The following is a 26,364-nucleotide window of genomic DNA, read 5'->3' as shown; positions in this document are numbered from 1 at the left end:
TCCGGGGCAGAGAGTTCCACTGCTGAACAGCTCTCACAGTCAGGAAGTTCTTCCTAATATTCAGATGGAATCTCCTGTCTTGTAGTTTGAAGCCATTGTTCCATTGCATCCTAGTCTCCAAGGAAGCAGAAAACAAGCTTGCTCCCTCCTCTCACATATTTATAGTGAGCTTCCTCTCACATATTTATACATGGCTATCATATCTCCAGAAGGACAGAAAGAGAAAAGTACGAGAAGGAGGAAAGGGGAGAAGAAGATGAAATGGAAATAGAGAAGGGAAAGAAGAGGAAAGAGAAGAGGGGAGGAGAGAACGAAGGAGAGAAGGAGGAAGGGAGAGGAGAAAGAAGATGAAAAGGAAATAGAGAAGGGAAGGAGAAGTGGAAAGGAAGGACAGAAAGAGAAGGGGAAGAGAATGAAGTGGAAAGAGGAAAGGAGAAGAGAGAAGGAAAAGAGGAAGGAGAAAGGAAAGGAGAGAAAAGAGCAGTCAGATGGGATTTTGGCCTGCATCAATAGGAGCATAGTGTTTAGATCTAAGGAAGTAATGCTACCCCTCTATTCTGCTTTGGTTAGACCACATCTGGAATATTGTGTCCAATTCTGGGCACCACAATTCAAGACAGAGATTGACAAGCTGGAATGTGTCCAGAGGAGAGCGACTAAAATGATAAAAGGTCTGGAGAACAAGCCCTACGAGGAGCGGCTTAAGGAGCTAGGCATGTTTAGCCTGAAGAAGAGAAGGCTGAGAGGGGATATGATAGCCATGTATAAATATGTGAGAGGAAGTCACAGGGAGGAGGGAGCAAGCTTGTTTTCTGCTTCCTTGGAGACTAGGACGCGGAACAATGGCTTCAAACTACAAGAGAGGAGATTCCATCTGAACATGAGGAAGAACTTCCTGACTGTGAGAGCCGTTCAGCAGTGGAACTCTCTGCCCCGGAGTGTGGTGGAGGCTCCTTCTTTGGAAGCTCTTTTAAACAGAGGCTGGATGGCCATCTGTCAGGGGTGATTTGAATGCAATATTCCTGCTTCTTGGCAGGGGGTTGGACTGGATGGCCCATGAGGTCTCTTCCAACTCTTTGATTCTATGATTCTACGAGGAAAAGAAGAGGAGGACAGAGAGAAGAGAAGTCAGAGAAGAGGAAAATGGAGAGGAGGAATATAGGAAGGAAGGAGAAGAGGAAGGAGGAGGAAAAAAGAGAAAGAGAAAATGAAGAGGAAGTAAAGGAGGAGGAAAAGAAGAGAGGGACAGAAAGAGAAAAGTACGAGGAGGAAAGGGGAGAAAAAGACGAAATGGAAATAGAGAAGAGGAAAGAGAAGAGGGGAGGAGAGAACGAAGGAGAGAAGGAGGAAGGGAGAGGAGAAAGAAGATGAAAAGGAAATAGAGGAGGGAAGGAGAAGAGGAAAGGAAGGATAGAAAGAAGGGGGAGAGAATGAAGTGGAAAAAGGAAAGGAGAGAAAAAGAGGAAATAGAGCAGGGAAATAAGAGAATAAGGAAAAGAAGAGGAAAGAGAGGAGGAGAGAAGGAAAAAAAGAACAGAAAGATAGAAGAAGAGAAAGGAAGGAGGGAAAGAGGAGAAGAGAGAAGTAAAAGGAGGGAGAAAGAGAAGATCGAAGGAGAGAGAGAGAAATGTGTTCCTTCTAAGGGGGAACCATGAGAAACTGGGAGAGGGAAATGCCCCAATTGATCCTATAGATAGATAGATCCCAAGAAAGGCCACACAGGAGAAACACATGGGACGGAGATGTGTCCTTGTATTGTTCATGCGCCAGTACATACAAAAAGAGGGGTGGGTTCTGTGCCAAGGAGGCCTTCTGTTAGGAGGATCTCCATTTGTGTGTTTGTGTGTGCGCATTTCCTCTGGAAGCCCAAACAGATGCTGCTGATGCATCTCCTCCTTGCTGAACATAAACAATGCGCTCCTCCTAAACAATAGGCGAGGGATTTCCCGCAGGAGGCATGGGACCCCGAGGGAGGAAAGGGTCTTGGGGGGGAGGGGGATGGATGCAAGAACATGGAGGGGCCCAACCCAAAAGGGGCCGCAAAGGGAACAGTTGGGGTATTGCTGTGCACACATAATGTACAAACACACACATCGAGGAAACACACACACACCCAAATAGGTCCATTGAATGTGGAGACGCCCCTCTCGTGTACCTGCCGCTACAAAAAGGGTCTAAAATTGTAACCCTTAAAAAGAAGGACAGAGAGAACCTTTCGAAATGCCCCCCCCCCCCAAGTTGCATAGTGGATCGAAAACACCGGGGAGGAAGGGCAATGAGGGTTGGCGGGTGTGGAGGGAGCGTGCAAAGGCCCACCACGGAGTCATGATTGGGAGGGAGGTTCCGGTAAGGTCACGGGGTGTGTGGGCACCAACCCTTGGTCCATCTCTCGGTCCTGTCCACATGTCCCCTTGTGGTCAGATCATCTTCATGTTGAACTTGCGGGCACCTCCTTGCCCGCCGGCGGCAGAGGGCCCGTCGGCCTTGCGGAAGGAGTACTCCACAGAAAAGTGGTTCTTGTGCTGCCCGCGGCCGCGGCTCCACACAAAGAGCAGCAGGAAGCAGAAGAGCACCACCCCCAGGAACATGATGCAGCCCATGGCAGTGGAGACCAAGATAGTCTTCAGGTCCAGTGTGAACTTCAGCACCACCTGCGTTCCGTTGGCGCCAGCGCTGCTGTCATTGAAGTCCCCACCGTCTGATCCTGCAAAGAGGGCAGAGCGGTTGCCCTCAGCCCCCTTGACGGCCAGTGAGGCAAAGTAGGTGTCGTTGCCCCCGGCGTTGCTGGCCACGCAGATATAGGTGCCACTGTCCTGGAGCTGAGCATGCCGGATCTCCAGGGTGCCACTGGGCAGGACGGCCACGCGTCCCCCACCACTGTTCCCACTGCCGCTCTGGGCAGGGACGAGACGGTGCTGTGGGGAGACCCAACGAACCTCAGGTGGGGGCTGCCCCTCAGCGCGGCACAGGAAGGACACCGGCTGTCCCTCGAGTGCCGTTACCCGCTGCAGGTGCCGCTCTCGGATGCGGGGCCGCTGGCATGTGAAGAACTCAAAGAGAACGGCATCTGGAAGCACCCTCAGCGCATCCCCTGGGATCCCCGGCGGGGAGGCGCAGGTGGGCAGCTGCCCATCAAAGTCCAGCGTCTTGCGGCGCTGCAGCACCCACAGCAGCCGGCAGTCACAGACCAGTGGGTTGCGGTCCAGGCGCAAGGTCTCCAGGCTGTTTACTGAGTGGAAGGCTGCCTCCTCCAAGGTGACCAGGAAGTTGCTGGAGAGGTTGAGGAGGCGGATCTGGCGCAGACCGAAGAGGGCCCGGGGTTCGACGCTGGCCAGCAGGGCCCCTGCCAGATGCAGCTCCCGTAGGCGCGACAGGTCCCGGAAGGCCCCCCCGGGGATGGTGCGGATGGGGTTAAAGGAGAGGTTGAGGTAGGCTAGGTGGGCCAGTGGCCGCAGTGCCAGGGAGGGCACAGCCGAGAGGTTGGTGTTGGTGACTGAGAGGGAGGTCAGGTTCAGGCCTCGGAAGCCCTGGGGCGCCACCTCCTCCAGGAAGGGCCAGTCGTCAATCTCCAGTGTCCTCAGGGCGGCCAGCTTCCGGAAGTTGTCCTCATCCACTGAGGGCACAGCTAAGTGCCGCAGCCGCAAGGCCTCCAGGGCTGGCAGGCGGGAGAGCGACTCAGCCGAGAGTGCAGTCAGGTTGCAGCGCTCCAGGGTCAGCTGCCGGAGTCCAGCCAGGCCGGCGAAGGCCCGGCGGGAGATGTAGACCAAGTCATTGTCGCCCAGCTCCAAAGTTTGCAGGCGGCGCAGGCCCAGGAAGGTGTCGTCCAGCAGCACCACCAGCCGATTCTCGCTCAGGTCTAGCAGCGTGAGGTTGGCCAGCTCGGCAAAGAGCCCAGGGGGCAGCAGCCGGAGCTGGTTGCCACGCAGGCGCAGGGCCTGCAGGTGGGGCAGCCCCCCGAAGGCCCCGGGCTCCAGGCCGGCCAGTGTGTTCTCGCTCAGGTCTAGCTCCTCCAACAATGGGAATGGGGACAGCTCCCCGGCTGTCAGGCAGCGCAGGCGGTTGCGGCTCAGCTCCAGGACCCGTGTCTCGGTCGGGATGCCCTCTGGGAGTGCGGTCAGGCGCCGCCGCTGGCACAGCACTGAACGCACCTGTGGGATACACTCGCAGCGAGCTGGACAGGCGGACAGCGGGGCTGCGCTCAGCAGGGCCCAGTGCAGGGCCAGCAGCAGGACACGGCCCGCAGGGAGGCAGCAGCGGAGGGGGCAACAGCGGAGGGGGCAGCCACATGGCCTCATGGCAGGGCGCATGTTCCTACGGGCAGCAGCACAGCAGCATCTCCCCACGTTCCTGCAAGGAAAGGAGAGAAGGAAACAGAGACATAAGCAGAAGGCCCAGCCCGAGGGAGGGAGAACCGTCCTGCTTCCCTTCCTTTTAGGGGGGGTGGCACCCTGCATTTGTCATGCCATTCTTTGCAGATTAGGGATTAAGTGTCCCAGCGCCACTCTCTGGCTGCCCTTGGGGTAATACCAATAACAACAACAGTAATCATGTCAAGGCTCTGCTTTGGGAAGCTAAAAATACCTTTCCCCCTCCCTCATTTCGTTTGAGGAAAGGCATCCTCTGGTGAAATGCCTCCCTTTTGTTCTCCTTCTCCCCCTCTCCCTTCCTTTCCCTGCTCTTGTTACACAATAATCCCTTATGATTTGCATTCAGGAGGGAGGGGGAGAAAGGTGGAAAGAAATAAGAATGGAAGGGAGGGAGGAAATGAGGGAAGAAGGAAGGGAGAAAGAAAGGTGGGTGTGTGGGTGGGCGCAGGCTGAGCCCAGTGGATGCCCCCACCCCAGGTCCCCACAGCTGACCCGTTTCCATCTCACAGGACTTTAAAGTATTAAAAAAATAAGCCTCTTCTATGCCTTTACCTAGTGGCTCTAGCCTCTTCCAATCCCTCCCTCCCTCCTTCTCTCGCTCTCTCCCCCAGCCCATCTGATGACACCCCTGAGACATGTTTGAAACCGTATTTAGCTTATTGGGAACATTTCTCGCACGGTTGTCCTGCCTTCCTTCCCTGAGAGTCAGTCACGCTTCGCTCATTACCACAGAAGGAGGACAAGCCCTGAGGCCGGGGTTCCCTTGAGGGCAACTAGCCTGACACCCTTCCCAACACCCCATTGCCCTGTCCCTCCTCCTCCATGTCTCCCTGGGTCGGATTTGAGTCACACAGAGCCCACCCCCAAATAGAGGCTTTTTAGGCAGCCCAGCATTCCTCCAAAGCATAAGCAGCTCTGGTTTCCCGGGGGTTTAAATTGGGCGCATGGGCGGCAGGATGGGGGAGAGGGAGAGTGGCAAAGCCGCTGCTGTCGATTATAGGATTAGAGGCAGAGAAGGGGGAGGGGCAGGCAGACAGGGAGGGCCCCCGCTGTCACTCCACTCGAGGCCGAAAGAAAGGCGGGTTGCTCGTGGCACGTGCCAAAAGGGGTGCGGGTGGGGGAGAGGGAAGCAGCCCCTCCAAGAAAGGGGAGCAAAAGGGAGAATGAAGGAAAGGTGGGTGGGAGGGAAGGAAATGGAGGGAGGGAAGGAAATGGAGGGAGGATATTAAGGAAGGATGGAAATGGAAGAGGGAGGGAAGGACGAAACGAAAAGAGGGAGGAATGAGTGGGGAGCAGAGGAAGCAGCGAAAGGAGAGAAGGAGGAAAAGAAGGAACTGAAGAAAGGTTGGAGGAGGGAATAAGAAAGGGAGGAAATGAGGGAAGGAAGAAAGGAAGGAATTGGAGGGGAGAAAGTAGGGATGAATGAAGGAGGAAAGGAGGGAAGAGAAGGAAAAAAGGAAGAGAAAGGGAAGGAAGGAGAGAGAAATGAGGGAGAGAGATAGGAGAGGAAGAAGGAAATGAGGGAGGGAAGGAAAGGAGGGAGGATATTAAGGAAGGATGGAAATGGAAGAGGGAGGGAAGGACGAAGCGAAAAGAGGGAGGAATGAGGGGGGAGAGGAGGAAGGAGCGAAAGGAGAGACGGAGGAAAAGAAGGAACTGAAGAAAGGTTGGAGGAGGGAATAAGAAAGGGAGGAAATGAGGGAAGGAAGAAAGGAAAGGAGGGAGGGGAGAAGGAAGGAAGGAATTTGAGGGGAGAAAATAGGGATGAATGAAGGAGGAAGGGAGGGAAGAAAAGGAAGAGGAAAGGGAGAGAAGGAAAAAAGGAAGAGAAATGAGGGAGAGAGATAGGAGAGGAAGAAGGAAATGAGGGAGGGAAGGAAAGGAGGGAGGATATTAAGGAAGGATGGAAATGGAAGAGGGAGGGAAGGAAGGAGGAAGCGAAAAGAGGGAGGAATGAGGGGGGAGCGGAGGAAGGAGCGAAAGGAGAGACGGAGGAAAAGAAGGAACTGAAGAAAGGTTGGAGGAGGGAATAAGAAAGGGAGGAAAGGAGGGAGGGGAGAAGGAAGGAAAGAATTGGAGGGGAGAAAGTAGGGATGAATGAAGGAGGAAGGGAGGGAAGAAAAGGAAGAGGAAAAGGAGAGAAGGAAAAAAGGAAGAGAAATGAGGGAGAGAGATAGGAGAGGAAGAAGGAAATGAGGGAGGGAAGGAAAGGAGGGAGGATATTAAGGAAGGATGGAAATGGAAGAGGGAGGGAAGGAGGAAGCGAAAAGAGGGAGGAATGAGTGGGGAGCGGAGGAAGGAGCGAAAGGAGAGACGGAGGAAAAGAAGGAAATGAAGAAAGATTGGAGGAGGGAATAAGAAAGGGAGGAAATGAGGGAAGGAAGAAAGGAAAGGAGGGAGGGGAGAAGGAAGGAAGGAATTTGAGGGGAGAAAGTAGGGATGAATGAAGGAGGAAGGGAGGGAAGAAAAGGAAGAGGAAAGGGAGAGAAGGAAAAAAGGAAGAGAAATGAGGGAGAGAGATAGGAGAGGAAGAAGGAAATGAGGGAGGGAAGGAAAGGAGGGAGGATATTAAGGAAGGATGGAAATGGAAGAGGGAAGGAAGGACGAAGCGAAAAGAGGGAGGAATGAGCGGGGAGGGGAGGAAGGAGCGAAAGGAGAGACAGGAAAAGAAGGAACTGAAGAAAGGTTGGAGGAGGGAATAAGAAAGGGAGGAAATGGGGGAAGGAAGGAAGGAGGGAAGGGAGAAGGAAGGAAAGAATTGGAGGGGAGAAAGTAGGGATGAATGAAGGAGGAAGGGAGAGAAGGAAAAAAGGAAGAGAAAGGGAAGGAAGGAGAGAGAAATGAGGGAGAGAGGTAGGAGAGAAAGAAGGAAATGAGGGAGGGAAAGAAAGGAGGGAGGATATTAAGGAAGGATGGAAATGGAAGAGGGAGGGAAGGAGGAAGCGAAAAGAGGGAGGAATGAGCGGGGAGGGGAGGAAGGAGTGAAAGGAGAGACGGAGGAAAAGAAGGAACTGAAGAAAGGTTGGAGGAGGGAATAAAGGGAGGAAATGAGGGAAGGAAGGAAGGAAAGTAAGGATGGGAGAAGGAAAGAAGGAATTGGAGGGGAGAAAGTAGAGATGAATGGAGGAAGGGAGGGAAGGAAAGGAAGAGGAAAGGGAGAGAAGGAAAAAAGGAAGAGAAAGGGAAGGAAGGAGAGAGAAATGAGGGAGAGAGATAGGAGAGAAAGAAGGAAATGAGGGAGGGAAGGAAAGGAGGGAGGATATTAAGGAAAGATGGAATTGGAAGAGGGAGGGAAGGACGAAGCGAAAAGAGGGAGGAATGAGTGGGGAGCGGAGGAAGGAGCGAAAGGAGAGACGGAGGAAAAGAAGGAACTGAAGAAAGGTTGGAGGAGGGAATAAGAAAGGGAGGAAATGAGGGAAGGAAGAAAGGAAAGGAGGGAGGGGAGAAGGAAGGAAGGAATTGGAGGGGAGAAAGTAGGGATGAATGAAGGAGGAAGGGAAGAAGAGGAAAGGGAGAGAAGGAAAAAAGGAAGAGAAAGGGAAGGAAGGAGAGAGAAATGAGGGAGAGAGATAGGAGAGAAAGAAGGAAATGAGGGAGAGAAAGAGGGGGGAAGAATGATGGAAGGAGAGAGGAAGGGAGAAGGTGGGACTCCCTCCCACCTTCTCCCTTCCTCTCTCCTTCTATCATTCTTCCCCCCCTCTTTCTTTCTCTCTCCTTCCTTGGCCCTGCCTTCTTACCTGTTCCTCCTGGGCCCGGGGCCTCCTCCTCCTCCGGGTGCCTCTCTCTTCCTCCCTCCCTCCTTGGATACTGCCTTCTTCCTCCTGCTCTCATTGGCTTCCTGGCCACTCTCCCCAGGTGGTCTTCCTTCCTCCTGCGCCCTCTCTCTCTCTCTCTCTGCTGGGGGTCCTTCCCTCCTTCCTTGGTTCAGTTGTTCTCGGTCAGGACAGGTTTGCATCTGGTTTCCTTCCTTCCTCTTCCTCGCTTCCAATGTTGCCTCGGCTGCTGCTGTCAGCCTGGCATCCTCCTCCTCCTCTTTGCTACTGGCGGAGGAAGACTAAAATTGGCAGCAGCAGCAGTCGGAAGGAAGGGGGGGGGGAGTGAGGGAAGGCAAAGGCAGCCTTTCCAGGGCAAAGGGAGGAGGGGGCTTCTCTAGGAGGTCTCCTCCCTAGAAGCACCCAACAACCACCACCACAATAGAGGAGGAGGAAAGACAGGCCGCCAGGCACCACCTGTTTGAAGGAAGGGTGTGCACAATAGAGTTTGAAAAGATCCCTCAAAGGCCCAGTCCAGCCAGGCAAGAGGACACCATGCAAGCTCTCCCAGCAGACAGCCACCCGGCCTCTCTCTGCATAAAGAGGAGGGTCCATCTCATATCTCAGGTTGGAGAAGACAGGCAAATGGAAAGAGAACAAAACAGAGGGGATGGGGCTCAATGCAAAGAGCAGGGAGATCCCACAGAAGGAAGGAAAGAAGGAGGGAGGGAGAGAGACAGAGAGAGAGAGATGCTGGTTGAAACCAGACCCGATCAACACTTCTCATGTATTATGCAGCCATGCATCCATGGAACATGTGCCAAGGTCAGCAGGCGGCAAACGGCTCTGGTGGGCACCAATGGCCTTATCGGCATCATCGTCATCATTATTATTATTATCATTGATATTTATAACCCAGGAATAACGATCGTGTTACATAGTGTTATCATCATCATCGCTATATTATTATCATCATCATCATCATCATCATATTATTATTATTATTATTATTATTATTATTATTATTATTATTATTTTCTTATTATTATCATTATCTTCTTCTCTTACTATCATTACACTACGTTACACAATTTGAAAAATGGTCTGTTCTTGGTTTGAAAGTGTTGTTTCCTGTTTCATTGTGAGGCCCTGACTGTCGAAGTCCTTGTCCTACTCCAGAAACTTGGTTGTTTCTGTGACTTCATTGGGAAACTCCAGAAAAAGGTGCTACTCCTGCTGCAGGATGATGTCCGTCCCAAAAAAACAAAGTTTTGGCAATTTAATGCACTTTTCAATAGTTTTCTTGCCTTGTGCGATTTGCCAACCATTGCTTTAAGTCTGCCTTCTGTTTCAAGGAGGGAGGAGGGCCTTCCCAGGATTCGAACCCATGGCCCCCAAGCCAGAAAGGCCCTTCCTTCCATGTCACATTGACCTTCCTTCCACAATGACCGTGGCTTCGCAATCTGTTGCAGCCTTCTTCTGCCTTCACAGCTGTTGTAACATGTACCATGTTATCCTCCGCCTGCTCCGCCGTTGTGGTCTTTGGGTTTTTGGACTACACCACCAGTGGAACCTCACTCTGTGAAGACTGTGTGTTGATCAGTTATGCACTGACCTCCACACAAAAAAACTCATGCACAGGCGTCTTCTAAAGAAAATAAAAACAAGCAACAAAAGTCCCATGGCGATCAGCGAGTGGCAATGGGGGCAGAACTGTGAAATCTGGAAGCCCCAAGTCACACACTGGCACATGGGTGGTGGATATGGACTCAGTCATTCAAGGTCCAAGGCAGTTGAGTAGTTTGACAGCTGTATCCATGACTGAGCAGCCCTATTTAGGATTCAATCTGCTCACTCCACACAATGAAGGGGCTAGAAAAGGTGCCCTAAACTTAGTCTGCCTTGCTTATCCCTGACTGGACTGCCGCGTCCAGTGGGGATCACCACCCTGTGGCCAAAAAAGAAAAATGAACTTCGGAACATGGAACATACGGACACTGATGGACAACACTGACAGTGAACGCCCCGAATGCAGAACTGCCATCATTGCAAGAGAGCTGGGACACTTTAACATCGACATAGCAGCCCTTCAGGAGACCCGGAGAGCAGGAGAGGGACAGCTGAAGGAAGAAAAAGGAGGCTACACCTTCTTCTGGAAGGGACTGCCCGAAGAAGACCAAAGAATGCATGGAGTTGGCTTTGCTATCAGAAATGATCTGGTGAAACATCTGACCAAAGCACCGACTGGCATCAACGAACGACTCTTAACCCTCCAAACTGATCTTGCCAAAAACCAAACATCATAAGTGCCTATGCACCAACACTAGATGTTGATGAAGACAAAATTTACTGTCAGCTGGACACCGTCCTATCGGAGATACCTAAGGAGGACAAAATCATCCTCCTGGAGGACTTTAATGCAAGAGTCGGGCAAGACTTCGACCTGTGGCCAGGGACCGTAGGAAAAGACGGGGTTAGAAGCAGCAACTCGAATGGCATCCTGCTTCTCACCAAATGTGTGGAACACAACCTTGTCATCACCAACATGCTCTTCCGCCAGAAAAACAAGCTCAAGACATCATGGAAGCGCCCCCGGTCAAAGCATGGGCACCTCTTAGACTACGTAATCACACGTGCCAGAGACCACTGTGACGTGCTCCTCACAAGAGCCATGACAGGTGCTGACGACTGCTGGACAGACCACAGGCTAATCTGATCCACGATGGCTATCAAGATTGCCCCCAAACGCAGTCTCCAAGGAAGAAAGACAAGGCGCAAAATGAACACCCAAGCCCTTCAGGAGCCCTCCAAACGAGCCCTTCTCCAAACAACACTCAAGGACCATCTACCCACAGAACACCCCGAAAATGTTGAGTAACACTGGAACAAACTGAAGACCTCCATCATCACAGCCTGCGAAGAAACTATTGGATATCAAACCAAGAAACATCAAGATTGGTTTGATGAAAATGACGAGCTCCAACAGCTAATTGACAAGAAAAGAAAAGCCTTCCAAACATGGCAGAGAGACATCAACTGTGCTGCTAAGAAAAAGATCTACGCCAGTGCAAAAGCTGAAGTCCAAAGAAGGACCAGAGAACTCAAGAACAACTGGTGGACAAAGAAGGCTGAAGAAATCCAACACCTGGCAGATACCCATGATGCTCAGGGATTTTTCAAAGCCACAAAGGTCATCTATGGACCAAGAAACCATGGCATACAGCCTCTACGCTCATCAGATGGAACTAAACTCCTGAAGGACCAAAAATCAATTGCACTATGTTGGAAAGAACACTACCAAAGCCTCCTGAACCGGAGCTCCAATGTGGCCGAAGAGGTTCTCTCACAAATCCCGCAACAACAAACCAGGGATGAGCTTGCAGCACTGCCTAGTTTGGAAGAAGTCAGCAATGCCATCAGCCAACAAAAAAATAAAAAACAAAGCCAGCGGACCTGATGGGATCCCTGCTGAAATCTTTAAAGAGGGAGGATCTGAGCTGACACAACAACTCCACCAGCTCATATAAAAAGTGTGGGTAACCGAGAATATCCCAGCATATTTCAAGGATGCCACCATCATCACCCTCTTCAAAAAAGGGGAAAGAACAAACTGCAGAAACTATTGTATCTCCCTTCTAACCTCAGCTGGGAAAATCCTCGCAAGAATCCTTGCAAACCGCCTTCTACCCCTCTCAGAAGACACCCTCCCAGAATCCCAGAACAGCTTTCGCCCCTCCAGAGGAACAGTGAATATGATCTTCACTGCACGACAGCTCCAAGAAAAATGCAGGGAACAAAATCAACCTCTGTACATGGCATTCATTGACCTCGCAAAGGCATTCAACACAATGAATCGCAGCACTCTCTGGACCATCCTCCAAAAAATCGGGTGCCCTAACAAATTTGTGAACATCCTGCGGCTCCTCCATGATGACATGATGGCAACAGTTTTGGACAGCAATGGCTCCCAAAGTGACCCATTTAAGGTGGAATCAGGTGTCAAACAGGGATGTGTTATTGCCCCAACTTTATTCTCCATCTTCATCGCTATGATACTTCACCTTGTTGACGGGAAGCTTCCCACTGGAGTGGAAATCATCTATCGGACAGATGGCAAGCTGTTTAACCTCAGCAGACTGAAAGCCAAAACCAAGGTTACAACAACATCTGTTATCAAACTCCAGTATGCTGATGAGAACATTGTCTGTGCGCATTCAGAAGAAGATCTACAAGCCACTCTAAACACCTTCGCAGAAGCATACGAAAAGCTCGGCCTGTCATTGAACATCAAGAAAACCAAAGTGCTGTTCCAGCAATCACCAGCCAACCCCTCTCCAATGTTGACCTTGGCAGCCACCTCTCCACCAAAATCAACATCAACACCGAAATACAACACCGCCTGAGCTCTGCGAGTGCAGCATTTTTCCGAATGAAGCAGAGAGTGTTTGAGGACCGGGACATCGGTAGGGATACCAAGGTGCTTGTTTATAAAGCTATTGTTCTCCCAACCCTGCGATATGCCTACGAAACATGGACTGTCTACAGACGTCACATGCAACTCCTGGAACGATTCCATCAGCGCTGCCTCCGGAAAATTCTGCAAATCTCCTGGGAAGACAAGCGGAAAAGCATCAGCGCACTGGAAGAAGCAAAGACCATGGGCATTGAAGCGATGGTCCTCTGCCATCAACTCCGCTGGACTGGCCACGTTGTCCGGATGCCCGACCACCGTCTCCCAAAGCAGTTGCTTTACTCCGAACTCAAGAACGGAAAACGGAATGTTGGTGTGCAAGAAAAGAGATTTAAAGATGGGCTCAAAGCCAACCTTAAAAACTCTGGCATAGACACAGAGAACTGGGAAGCCCTGGCCCTTGAGCGCTCCAGCTGGAGGAGCAGTGCTGTAGAATTTGAAGAGGCATGAATGGAGGGAGAAAGAGAGAAACGTGCCAAGAGGAAGGTGTGTCAAACCAAACCCGACCGAGACCGGCTTCCACCTGGAAACCAATGCCCTCACTCAGGTCCATTTTGCGGGGAGCTGAGTTTGATTCTGGGGGGAGAGGGGCTGAGTCTGAGTGAAAGAGGGTCTACCCTAGCAAACCTTTTGTATCGTTACCCCAATACCCCCATGCATATGGGATGTATTGAGCATGGTGATCAGATCATGATATGAATAAACATAACAGTTTAAATAATGTACCAGTAAGGCCATGAGAATTTCGGGGGGGGGGGGGTGAAGCCCTCAAGCCCCCCCCCCCCCCCCCCGGCTACATGCCTGCCCTCACTGTGGGAGAAGATGCAGGTCAAGAATAGGGCTCCACAGTCACCTATGGACCCACAAGAATACTGATCCTGGAAGACTATCCTACTCGTCCAACAAGGGATCGCCTAAGAAAAAGAAGATTTTCCTTCCCTCCCCTGATTCCTTTTTTCCTCCTTTTCTTCCTTCCCTTCCCTCCCCTGCTTCCTTCCTTTCTTCTTTCTTCCTCTCCTTCGTCCCCTCCTTTCCTTTCCTTTCTTCTCTCCTTCCTTCTCTCCTCCCACCCTCCCTTCCCTCCTCCCAACCTTCCTTATTTTCCTCTCTGCTTCCATCTCTTTCCTTCTCCTTCCTTCCTTCTCTCCTTTTTCCCTCCCCTCCTTCCTTCCTTGTGACATTGACCTTCCTTCCCTCCTTCCTCTCCTCCTTCTCTTTCCTTCCCTCCCCTACTTCCTTCCTTCTTTCCTTGCCTCTTTCCTTTCTTCCTTCTCTCCCTCTCTCCCCTCCTTCCTCCCTCTTTCTTTCTTTCTTTCTTTCTTTCTCTCTTTCTTTCTTCCTCCCTCCCTCCCCTCCTTCCTCTCTTCCCTTTTCCTTCCCTCTTTCCTTCTCACATTTAACTTCCCTCCCTCCCTCCTTCCGTCTCCTTTCTTCCCTCCACTGCTTCCTTCCTTCCCTCTTTCCTTCTCTCCTCTCTCCCCCACCACATTGACCTCCCCTCCTTTCCTTCCTAAATAGGTTTTGCTGAAAGTGGCAGGCAGGCAGCCCCTTGAGACTCAGAGGCCTATTTCAAAGAGCTGCAGCAGTTAATGAAGGGAATGCCCTGGGGGACCCTTCTGCTCTGGATTTATTTGCCAAGGAGAGGAGGAAAGGGATCTAGAGACACTCTGCACAGGCTCAGAGGCACACATGCACACCACTCCCCAGCCTCCCTCAGCCAAAGGCGGGCAGAGAGAGAACATCACCAACAAGGAAGAACACACTTGTGGCCTCGCTACAACCTTTCTGCTTAAACCTGCTGCTCACAAATGCCCCAGTTGTCCAAATACAACCCAAGCTCATCTGTCTAGAGGAAGGAGTGGGCTGGGTTCAATGACCTTTGGGGGCCCCTGCCAATTCTATTAGAATTACTGAACGTATTTGTGATTATGTGATTGAACTGCCTTGTACCCTGCCTTGAACTGAGAGGAGGCGGGTAAGAAATGAATATTATTCTTAATCTGCCCTCCCGCCCACCTGGCAGAAGGGGGTTGGACTGGATGGCCTTTGGGGCCCTGGCAACTCTATTGGGATTCTATAAGCTGTTTTTATGAAGCTGCGGTGGCTCAAAGGGGAAGAGTGAAACCCTGGACTGGCTGACCCCAATCCCTGCCAAGTCTGCAGTGGGGAACGGGACAGCAGCCGGCAGATTCCAGATGCTGGGTGGGGATTTATCACACTGCTGCTGCTCTAGAGAAACGTGAATGGGTGGCGCAGGCAGGGAGCGCAGGAGTGCATGAATGGCTTCAGGTCACTAATCTAATAGGCAGGAGGCAGTGGGAGGCAGCCAACAGCTGGAGGCACATCTGTGCCCAGCCAGGCAGCAAAGGGAGGGAGGAGAGAGAGAGAAAAATGCCTCAAGGGTGGAGATAGGATTATTAGTATTATTAGATAAAGGAGGAGGGAGAGGACTGAGTGAAAAAGAGAGAGGCATGCCTAATGGGTAGATGGATACATTATTATTATTATTATTATTATTATTATTATTATTATTATTTGAAACACAACAAGATGAGTCAAAGCAAACAAGATCCCTATGCTGACATTTGTATTGAATCCCATGTCAGACCCTTCCCAAGTGCATAGGACTGTGTGATATATCAGCAAATAATGCGTGCAGATCTGAGTAGGGTGGCCTTTTACAGCTGACAGGTGGTGATTTTGTCAGCACTGATGGTTTTTAAGCACAGGCCATGGTCCTGAGGCCTTGCGCCCAGTGTGCCGATCACCACTGGGACCCCCTTGACTGGCTCGTGCATGTGAAAAGTGTGGTCAGCAAAGAATATATCCAAAGAGTCAAAGAGCTTTTGAAGAGCAAATTAAATGGCGGAAATACAATCAAGGCTATCAACACCTGGGCCATCCCCATCATTAGAAACACTGCTGGAATTGTGAACTGGACACAGGCAGAGCTGGATGATCTGGACAGAAAAACAAGAAAACTGATGATAATCCACTGCTCATTGCACCCGCGTAGTGATGTCGACAGACTTTACCTGCCCAGAAAATCAGGAGTCAGAGGGCTTCTGCAAGTGAAACAAACGGCAGAAGAAAAGAAACATGCACTAGCAGATTATGTGAAAGGCAGTCAAGAACCAACATTGTGGGAAGTCAATAGTAGTAAACTGCTTCAAGTGCAAAAGACAAAGAGTGAATACCATCAAAGCCAGAGTTGAAAAGTCGACAACAGATCCCAAATGCAAGGAAGTAAATGAAACAATAGATCACGTCCTCAGCTGCTGCAAGAAGATCGCGCAGACAAACTACAAGCAGAGGCATAACACCGTTCGTTGCTCAGATGATTCATTGGAACTTGTGCCACAAATACCATCTGCCTGCCACAAAGAACTGGTGGGATCACAAGCTGGAAAAAGTTACAGAAAATGAACACATCAAACTCCTCTGGGACTTCAGAATTCAGACAGAGTTTTGGAGCACAACACTCCTGACCTCACGATTGTGGGAAAAAACAAAATATGGATTGTCAATGTTGCAATCCCAGGCAACAGCAGAATGGACAAAAAGCAACTGAAAAAGCTCACACAATATGAGGATTTAAAGATCGAACTGCAAAGACTCTGGCACAAGCCAGTAAAGGTGGTCCCAGTGATGATCGGCACACTGGGTGCAGTGCCTAAAGACCTTGGCCTGTACTTAAACACAATCGGTGCTGACAAAAATGCCATCTGCCAGCTGCAGAAGGCCACCTTACTGGGATTTGCACATATTATTCACCCATACATCACACAGTCCTAGACACTTGGGAAGTGTCCGACGTGTGATCCAATACAACAGCCAGCAGAGTGAGCTTGTCTGCTGTGGACTCATCTTCTTATGTTTCAAATAATAATAATATAGGCCTTTGGAGGCATTGTTTTGGAGGCTGTTTGCCCGGGAGCAGAAACCAGGAAGGAAGAAGTCATGCCTGCCTGTCTGCCTGCCTGCTGCCCTTCGGCTCCCATTAGTATCAAATGGAAGGGGAAAAGGCTCTCAATGCCTTGCCAGCAGCTGCCCTTTCCTGGGGATGATGGGACCCGACAGGCCTACTCCTCCTCCCCCCCCCCCCCCCCCCCCCCCCCAGGCAAATGAACGAGTGCCTGCCTGCCTGGCTCTCCACGTGCCACTGGGCTTCCGAGGCTTCCCCTTCCTTCCTTCCTTCCTTCCTTCCTTCCTTCCTTCCTCCTCCTCCTCCTCCTCCTTGTTGACAGCACAAATTTCCTTTCCCTTGCTGCTGCTTATAGATAGGATTATTTATAGCTCTCTATCTCTGAAGGCAGAAAGGCTCCCCCAGATGGCTCTCTCTCTCTCAATAAACAGAAGGAAAAAAACATACACAAGACTCACATTTGCAAGGCCAGGAGAAGGAAGATGCCGAGCTGCACAGCAAACAGATCAATAGAGGAAGGAAGGAAGGAAGGAAGGAAGGAAGGAAGGAAGGAAGGAAGGAAGGAAGGAAGGAAGGAGAAAGAGAAATGAGGCAGGCAGGCTGGCAGGAAATAAGGGAGGGAGGGAGGGAGGGAGGGAGGGAGGAAGGAAGGAAGGAAGGAAGGAAGGAAGGAAGGAAGGAAGGAAGGAAGGAAGGAGAAAGAGAAATGAGGCAGGCAGGCTAGCAGGAAATAAGGGAGGGAGGGAGGGAGGGAGGGAGGGAGGAAGGAAGGAAGGAAGGAAGGAAGGAAGGAAGGAAGGAAGGAAGGAAGGAAGGAAAGAGGCCAAGGAAGGAAGGAGAGAGAGAAATGAGGGAAGGGAGGAGATAGGAGGGGAGGAAAGAAGGAAGAAGAGAAAGATGGGAAGGAGAAAGGGAGGGAGGAGAAATGAGGGGGAGGAAGAGGAAGAAAGGAAGGAAGGAGAGAGGAAGGCGGGAGGGATGGAGAGAAGAAGGAGGGAAGGAAGGAAGGGAGAGAAAGAAGACTCATTTTCCTACTTCCAACAGACCTCACTACCTCTGAGGATGCTTGCCATAGATGCAGGCGAAACGTCAGGAGAAAATGCCCCTAGAACATGGTCATATAGCCCAGAAAAACCTACAACAATGTGACTGGAAGTCATAGGGAGGAGGGAGGAAACTTGTTTCTGCTGCCCTGGAGACTAGGACGCAAAACAATAGCTTCAAACCACAGGAAAAAAAGGAGATTCCACCTGAACATGAGGAAGAACTTCCTTACTGTGAGAGAGAGAGGGCAGTGGAACTCTCTCTTTCTGTCCCAGAATGTGGTGGAGAGAGACTCCTCCTTTGAAGGCTTTGAAACAGAGGCCGGATGGACATCTGTTGGGGGTGCTTTGAATGTGATTTTCCAGCTTCTTGGCAGAATGGGGTTGGACTGGATGGCCCACCAGGTCTCTTCCAGCTCTAGCATTTGATTTTTTTGTTGTTGTTTGTTTGGAGAAGGAGGAGGAGATAAACTGCAGAGAAACGCTTTAAAAATAGACTCTTGCGATGCCCCAAACCCAGGAGCCAAATGCAGGCAATCGAGCGAAGAAGGAGCCAGTCATCCTCCACTCATCCTTGGCTGCTTTGGGAGTTTCTCTCTTTTGATCAGTTCCACCCTCCTCCTTCATAGAGGAGTGGAAGAGACCTGGTGGGCCATCCATTCTGCAAAGAAGCAGGCAACTGACATTCAAAGCATTCCCGACAGATGGCCATCCAGCCTCTGTTTAAAAGCCTCCAATGAAGAAGCTTCCACCACACTCTGGGGCAGAGAGATCCACTGCTGAATGGCTCTCCTTACAGGAAGTTCTTTCCCATGTTCATGTGGAATCTCCTTTCCTGTAGTTGGAAGCCACTGTTCCATTGTGTCCTAGTCTCCAGGGCAGCAGAAAGGAAGCCTGCTCCCTCCTCTCTATGACTTCCCCTCACATATTTATACAGGGCCCTCATCATGTCTCCTCTCAGCATTCTCTTCTGCAGGCTAAACATGCCGTGCTCTTTCAGCCGCTCCTCATAGGGCTTGTTCTCCAGGCCCTTGATTCTTTGAATCTTCCTCCTCTGGACACATCCCAGCTTAAGAGTCAACATCTCTCTTCAATTGCAGTGCCCAGAATTAGACATAGTATAATTCTAGGTCAATTGGTCTGACCAAGGCAGAATAGAATAGAGCATGGGGAGCATGACCTCCCTGGATCTAGACACTAGACTCCTACTGATGCAGGCCAAAATCCCACTGGCTTTTTTTGCCTCCACATGACATTCCTGGCTCATATTCTCCTTCCTCCCCACGAGGACTCCAAGATCTCTTTCACACGTCCTACTCTCGAACCAGGCATTGCCCCCCATTCTGTATCTTTGCATTTCATTTTTTTCTGCCTAAGTGAAGTAACTTGCATTTGTCCCTGTTGAACTTCGTTTTGATAGTTTTGGCCCATCATCTCTTTCATGTGTGAAGATCGCTTTGAATTCCGCTCCTATCTTCTGGGGTATTAGCTATCCCTCCCCATTTGGTCACATCTGCAAACTTAATGATCATGCCTTTTCACGTCATTAATCAAGATCCTGAACAGGACCAGGCCCAGGACAGAATCCTGCTTATGGCACTCCACTCGTCACTTCTCAATGGCGTCTGTAATAGCAAATTAGACAAAACAAAAATTAATAAAAAGAATAAAAAGGAAGAAATGAGCACTCTACCAACAACTTCCTAAAATCGAAGGAAGAATATGACATGGAAGATGTGTGCCGCCTACACAATACAGAGGTAAGAGATTATACTTTCTTCTCAAACAGGCATAAGGGATGGTCCCGTATTGATATAATATGGGTATCAAAAGCTTTGACAACAAAGATCTCAAAAATCCAAATAATACCGAGAGACCACTCCGATCATTGTGCAATAGAAATGATAATAAACCAGAAACACTGGCAAAGAAGATGGAGACTAGATGATAATCTATTAAAAACTGAAGAGGATATAACAAAAAAATCACACTTTTAAGAAACTTTTTTTACACTAAATGATACTGAAGAATCATAGAATCAAAGAGTTGGAAAAGACCTCATGGGCCATCCAGTCCAACCCCCTGCCAAGAAGCAGGAATATTGCATTCAAATCATCCCTGACAAATGGCCATCCAGCCTCTGTTTAAAAGCTTCCAAAGAAGGAGCCTCCACCACACTCCGGGGCAGAGAGTTCCACTGCTGAACAAATCTCACAGTCATGAAGTTCTTCCTAATGTTCAGATGGAATCTCCTCTCTTGTAGTTTGAAGCCATTGTTCCGCGTCCTAGTCTCCAAGGAAGCAGAAAACAAGCTTGCTCCCTCCTCCCTGTGGCTTCCTCTCACATATTTATACATGGCTATCATATCTCCTCTCAGCCTTCTCTTCTTCAGGCTAAACATGCCCAGTTCCCTAAACCGCTCCTCATAGGGCTTGTTCTCCAGACCCTTCATCATTTTAGTCGCCCTCCTCTGGACACATTCCAGCTTGTCAATATCTCTCTTGAATTGTGGTGCCCAGAATTGGACACAATATTCCAGATGTGGTCTAACCAAAGCGGAATAGAGGGGTAGCATTACTTCCTTAGATCTAGACACTATGCTCCTATTGATGCAGGCCAAAATCCCATTGGCTTTTTTTGCCGCCACATCACATTGTTGGCTCATGTTTAACTTGTTGTCCACGAGGACTCCAAGATCTTTTTCACACGTACTGCTCTCGAGCCAGGCATTGTCCCCCATTCTGTATCTTTGCATTTCATTTTTTCTGCCTAAGTGGAGTATCTTACATTTGTCACTGTTGAACTTCATTTTGTTAGTTTTGGCCCATCTCTCTAATCTGTCAAGATCGTTTTGAATTCTGCTCCTGTCCTCTGGACTATTGGCTATCCCTCCCAATTTGATGTCGTCATTGAGATCAACATTGAAACGCTCTGGGACACCTGTAAGGCTGTCATGAGGGGGAACTTCATTCAGCAAAGGCAATTAAAAACAAATTGAAAAGACAGAAAATGCAAATACTCATGTCATCAATTGCAAAGGAAGAAGAGAAATTGAAGAAAAACCCAAAAGACAAAGACGCTATAGAAAACCTAGAAAACCTAAAGAAACAAAAACATAGTTTAGAATTACACCAGATTGCCAAACAGTTGAAATTTATCAAACAAGCTGCATTCCAAAATGCAAATAAACCTGGACGTTGGCTCACATGGAAATTAAGGAAGAAAAGACAAAGAAACCTGATTGTAAGGGTAAAAACAGAGGACAAAGAAGTGACAACAGACAAAGAAATTTTACAGGAATTCCAAAAATTTTATGGAACACTCTATGGAAAATAACAGAGTAAACTAGAAGACATATTGGCCTATATAGGCAAACAGAAACTCCAGAAGATTCTCAGATACACAAAGAGAGCTATTGAATAAAACCATTTCATCAGAAGAAATCCAGATTAAAATCAGAAAACTGAAAAATACAAAAGCCCCAGGTCCAGATGGCTTTATGGCCATCTTTTATAAAACATTGATAGACAAGATCACTCCATACTTAAAGAAACTTATGAATAAAGCACTAATAGCCAAGACCATCCCAGATTCATGGAAGATTGCAAATATCACCTTGTTGCATAAAGACAATATAGATTAATCAAATGTTAAGAACTAAAGACTTATATCCTTGCTAAATCTAGACTACAATTTTTTTACAGGAATCTTAGAATGAAAACTTTCCTGAACAAATGGGTAGGAGAAGATCAATCTGGATGTTTACCCGGCCGACATTTAAAAGACAACATGCAAATCTTCTTAAATGCAATGGAATACTATGAGCATTATCACCAAAAAGAACTAGCTCTGGTAGCGATCGACACCGAAAAAGCCTTTGACAATGTAAAGTGGGAATTCTTCCAAGCCGTCTTAAGAGAATTAGACATAGGATATAACTTTCTCAACACAATAGAAACCATTTACACCAGAAAACTGCGACCATCTGGATAAATGGACAAAGGTCAGAAGAAATAGAAATAGAGAAAGGGTCTCCCCCTTGATCTTTATTCTAGCCATGGAAATTCTGCTGCGAAGTATAAGAGATGATAACAACTTAAAAGGCCTCAAAGTAAGCAACCACTAATTTAAATGTAGAGCGTTTGCAGACAACTTGATATGTATCATTGAAGATCCCAGAGAGACTATCACAAATTGGCTGGAGAAAACTGAGGAATTTGGCAATCTGGCAGGGTATAAAATCAATAGAAAAAAAAAACAGAAATGCTAACGAAAAATATATCAAAAAAGAACCAAAAAAGTTTGGAAGAAATAACAGGCATTCAAATATCTTCAAAAATAAAATACCTAGGGATTCAAATAACTGCAAAAAATGCCCAACTTATAAAAAATTACAAAATAAAATGGTCAGAGATAAAAAAAAGATCTTAAGACTTGGAACAATCTAAACCTATCCCTAATGGGAAGGATAGCCACTGTTAAGATGAACATCCTCCCCAAAATGATATTCCTCTTCAAGAACCTGCCTATATTAAGAAATAACAAGCTGTTGAAGAATGGGAAAAATATATAACGAAATTTATATGGCAGGGGAAGAATCAAATTTAGGAATCTGACAGATATAAGATCTGTATTTTAATGTATTTTTGTATTAATGTATTATGATGCTATTATGTTTATTCTATGTGTGTATGAATTTTCTGTTGTTAGCCGGTCTGAGTCCCTCTTCGGAGGTCGAGAAGAACAGGTTATAAAAGCTCTAAATAAATAAATAAATAAATAATCTAGGGGAGGACTCGGTCTACCGGACCTGAGCCTATATTATGATGCGAGTGGCCTCTCGTGGATAAAAGACTGGATACAATTAAAAGGGGGGGAAGTACTATCTTTAGGAGGCCACGACTTCAGGGTGTTCGTGAAGGTGTGAGTTAACACAGCTTTCTGGTGCCCCTAGCAGAGCAGCTAGACTTAAACTACAGAAGTCAAGCACACACTCAGATTTCTAGCGCACTCTAAGATAAGGCTTACCTGAAGTAAAGGGTGCAAAGATGGCTTCTTGCTTCCTCAGCTTCTGTGGGAACTCAACTATTTGTCCAATAATACATACATACATATACATACATACATACATCCTTTTCTCTTTTGCTCAGCCATTTCCCTCCCCTTTCATCTAATAATAATAATAGAATACTAGATTTGGAAGAATCATAGAATCAAAGAGTTGGAAGAGACCTCATGGGCCATCCAGTCCAACCCCCTCTCAAGAAGCAGGAATATTGCATTCAAATCACCCCTGACAGATGGCCATCCAGCCTCTGTTTAAAAGCTTCCAAAGAAGGTGCCTCCACCACACTCCGGGCAGGGAGTTCCACTGCTGAACGGCTCTCACAGTCAGGAAGTTCTTCCTCATGTTCAGATGGAATCTCCTTTCTTGTAGTTTGAAGCCATTGTTCCGTGTCCTAGTCTCCAAGGAAGCAGAAAACAAGCTTGCTCCCTCCTCCCTGTGGCTTCCTCTCACATATTAATACATGGCTATCATATCTCCTCTCAGCCTTCTTTTCTTCAGGCTAAACATGCCCAGCTCCTTAAAGCCGCTCCTCATAGGGCTTGTTCTCCAGACCCTTGATCATTTTAGTTGCCCTCCTCTGGACACATTCCAGCTTGTCAATATCTCTCTTCAATTGTGGTGCCCAGAATTGGACACAATATTCCAGGTGTGGTCTAACCAAAGCAGAATGGAGGGGTAGCATGCTTCCCTGGACCTAGACACTATGCTCCTATTGATGCAGGCCAAAATCCCATTGGCTTTTTTTGCCGCCACATCACATTCTTGGCTCATGTTTAACTTGTTGTCCACGAGGACTCCAAGATCTTTTTCACACGTACTGCTCTCGAGCCAGGCATTGTCCCCCATTCTGTATCTTTGCATTTCGTTTTTTCTGCCTAAGTGGAGTATCTTGCATTTGTCCCTGTTGAACTTCATTTTGTTAGTTTTGGCCACCTCTCTAATCTGTCAAGATCGCTTGGAATCCTGCTCCTGTCCTCTGGAGTATTGGCTATCCCTCCCAATTTGGTGTTGTCTGCAACTTGATGATCCTGCCTTCTAACCCTTCATCTAAGTCATTAATAAAGATGTTGAACAGGACCGGGCCCAGGACGGAACCCTGCAGCACTCCACTTGTCACTTCTTTCCAGGATGAAGAGGAAGCATTGGTGAGCACTCTCTGGGTTCATCCATTTAACCAATTACAGATCCACCTCACCATAGTTTTGCCTATCCCACATTGGACTAGTTTCCTTGCCAGAAGGTCATGGGGGACCTTGTCGAAGGCCTTCCTGAAATCCAGGTACGCTACATCCATGTATCTACCAGCTTGTAACTCTATCGAAAAAAGAGATCAAAAGAGATCATATACATACATACATCCTTTCTCTTTCGCTCAGCCATTTCCCTCCCCTTTCATCTAATAATAATCATAGAATACTAGATTTGGAAGAGACCTAGTGTACCATCCAGTCCAACTCCATTCTGCCAGGAAGCAGGGAAATCGCATTCATTTATCCATCCATCCTTTAGGCATGATATTATTATTATTATTATTAGCAATCCAAGAAGACAGCCTCAAAGCGAAGCCTGGTCAGAACCCGCGGGAGGTCAAGGAGAGGCGCAGAACCCAACATCCCCTTAGAAGGCGGCCTTTGGGAACTACAACTCCCAGCAGGAACATCAACAGAGCATCGGCCATGGCCCTCCTTTCCTTCCCTGGCTCCCAATGGTGTTAACGGGAAGGAGAGCTGCTTAATGGGACTCAGAAGAAGAAGGAGAGGTCCATTCAGGCCCATTCAAAAGGGAGGAGGAGGAGAACCTGTTGCTGCGGCAGGAAGATGCTGCATGAAGCAGAGCTGGTGCAGAGCTTTGACACATCATGGACCTGCCTGCTTTGCTGTTATCCCACCCTTCTGCTGATCAGGCAGCAAAGGAAGGGAAAACAGAACACAATGCAAGAAATAGAGAGAAGGAGGCAAATACAAGGAAAGGATTCCTTACCATTCAAAGAGGATAAGCACCATCAGTGCGTTGAGCAGCCATAGGGCAGAGGGAGGAAGGAGAAAAAGGGAAGGAGGGGAGAAAGGGAGGAGGAGGCAGTGGAGCGAATGGGGGCAATGGAAGCCTCCTATGGATGTCTCACCTGGCTCTTGTCCGCCCATCTCTCCTCCTCCTCCTTGCCTTCTGAATGGCAGCAGCCCGCTCTTCCTCCTCCTCCTCCTCCTCCTCGTCCTGCAAAGGGAAGGCGGGGAAGAAGAAGACTGGCAGACAGATTGACCAACTGACCAGCTACAGCCCTGGCACTACTGGGGACCTTATTTATTTATTATTTATTTATTTACTTTACTTATATACTGCTGTTCTCAGCCCGAAGGCGACTCACAGCGGTTCACAACAAATAAGAACAGCAAAATTCAATGCTACAGTGTAAAAACAGTTAACAACCTAACGTATTACATAATTAATAAACAATTGCTACAATAACCATTCACTATTCACTATCGTCTCATCATCAAAAGCACGATCCAGATTCGTCATCCGTTATTCCGTTCCAATGTTCATTAACCAATCATTGCACTAATTATTCGAACGCCTGCTCAGCCAGGTCTTCACTTTCCTGCGGAATATCATTAGAGATGGTGCTAGTCTAATGTCCGTAGGAAGGGCGTTCCACAGCCGAGGAGCCACCACCGAGAAGGCCCTATCTCTCGTCCCCGCCAGCCGTGCTTGAGAAGCAGGCGGGATCGAGAGAAGGCCTACCCGGAAGATCTCAAAGTCCTGGTGGGTTCATAGGCAGAGATGCAGTCGGATAGGTCACTTGGGCCGGAACCGTTTAGGGCTTTAAAGGCCAACGCCAGCACTTTGAATTGAGCCCGGTAGCAAATCGGTAGCCAGTGGAGTTGGCGCAACAGGGGGGTTGTATGCTCCCTGCGCTCCTCTCCTGTTAAAATCATGGCTGCCGAGTGTTGGACTAGTTGGAGCTTCCGAGCCGTCTTCAAAGGCAACCCCACGTAGAGAGCGTTGCAGTAGTCTAAACGGGATGTAACCAGAGTGTGGACTACCGTGGCCAAGTCAGACTTCCCAAGGTACGGGGGGGGGGGGGGGGGGAGCTTATTCTGGGAGGCAAGGCTCCTCCTTCTAGGATCCTGGAGGCAGAAGGGACCCCTCCCGACAGACGGCCATCCAGAGATAGATATGCCATATCTATCTATATCTATATCTATATATAAATGCTCTGTGCACAATGAGTGCCTTAAAAACAAAAGAACCAATGAACGAAATCACACCAAATTTGGCAACAAAACGTCTCACAACACAAGGAGTGACCATCACTCAAAAATTATGATTTTGTCATTTGGGAGTTGTAGTTGCTGGGATTTATAGTTCACCTACAATCGAAGAGCATTCTGAACTCCATCAACGATGGAATTGAACCAAATTTGGCACACAGAACTCCCCTGACCAACAGAAAATACTGGAAGGGTTTGGTGGCCATTGGCCATTGACCTTGAGTCTGGGAGTTGTAGTTCACCTACATCCAGAGAGCACTGTGGACTCAAACAATGATGTATCTGGACCAAACTTGCACGAATACCCAATATGCCCAAATATAAACACAGATGGAGTTTGGGGGAAATAGACTTTGACATTTGGAGTTGTAGTTACTGGGATTTATAGTTCCCCTACAATCAAGGAGCATTCTGAACCCCACCAATGACAGAATTGGGGCAAACTTCCCACACAGAACCATCATGACCA

The 26,364-nt window shown here is 48.6% G+C and overlaps 1 protein-coding gene across 5 annotated transcripts; it reads right to left on the bottom strand.

Annotated features, from left to right (window-relative positions):
* Positions 1–1,732: 1,732 nt before the first annotated feature.
* Positions 1,733–24,828, bottom strand: LINGO3 (leucine rich repeat and Ig domain containing 3). Of its 5 annotated transcripts, none has more exons than XM_060784709.2 (2): positions 24,749–24,828; positions 1,733–4,347 (listed from the first exon to the last, which is right to left on the bottom strand). In XM_060784709.2, exon 2 carries the CDS (start codon positions 4,305–4,307, stop codon positions 2,418–2,420), a length of 1,890 nt encoding a protein of 629 aa, XP_060640692.2. In that variant the 5' UTR covers positions 4,308–4,347; positions 24,749–24,828; the 3' UTR covers positions 1,733–2,417. The 5 variants fall into 5 exon arrangements, with proteins under 5 accessions (XP_060640692.2, XP_060640689.2, XP_060640691.2 ...); XM_060784706.2 differs by lacking the exon at positions 24,749–24,828 and adding an exon at positions 24,607–24,740; XM_060784708.2 differs by lacking the exon at positions 24,749–24,828 and adding an exon at positions 16,974–17,132.
* Positions 24,829–26,364: the final 1,536 nt, after the last annotated feature.

This window comes from Anolis sagrei, chromosome X (genome assembly GCF_037176765.1).
Source record: "Anolis sagrei isolate rAnoSag1 chromosome X, rAnoSag1.mat, whole genome shotgun sequence".
NCBI lineage: Eukaryota > Metazoa > Chordata > Lepidosauria > Squamata > Dactyloidae > Anolis > Anolis sagrei.
The sequence above is the reverse complement of the archived record's forward strand: the minus strand, read 5'-3'. Positions and strand labels throughout refer to the sequence as shown.

What these genes read in the sequence shown, in the direction of transcription:
- LINGO3 (XM_067473629.1), bottom strand. Translation starts at nt 8,322, where the DNA reads ATGCAAACCTGTCCTGACCGAGAACAACTGAACCAAGGAAGGAGGGAA. An exon ending in CCCGGGCCCAGGAGGAACAG is followed by an intron (nt 4,348 to 8,104) that starts GTAAGAAGGCAG and finishes CTTTCCTTGCAG; the next exon opens with GAACGTGGGGAGATGCTGCT.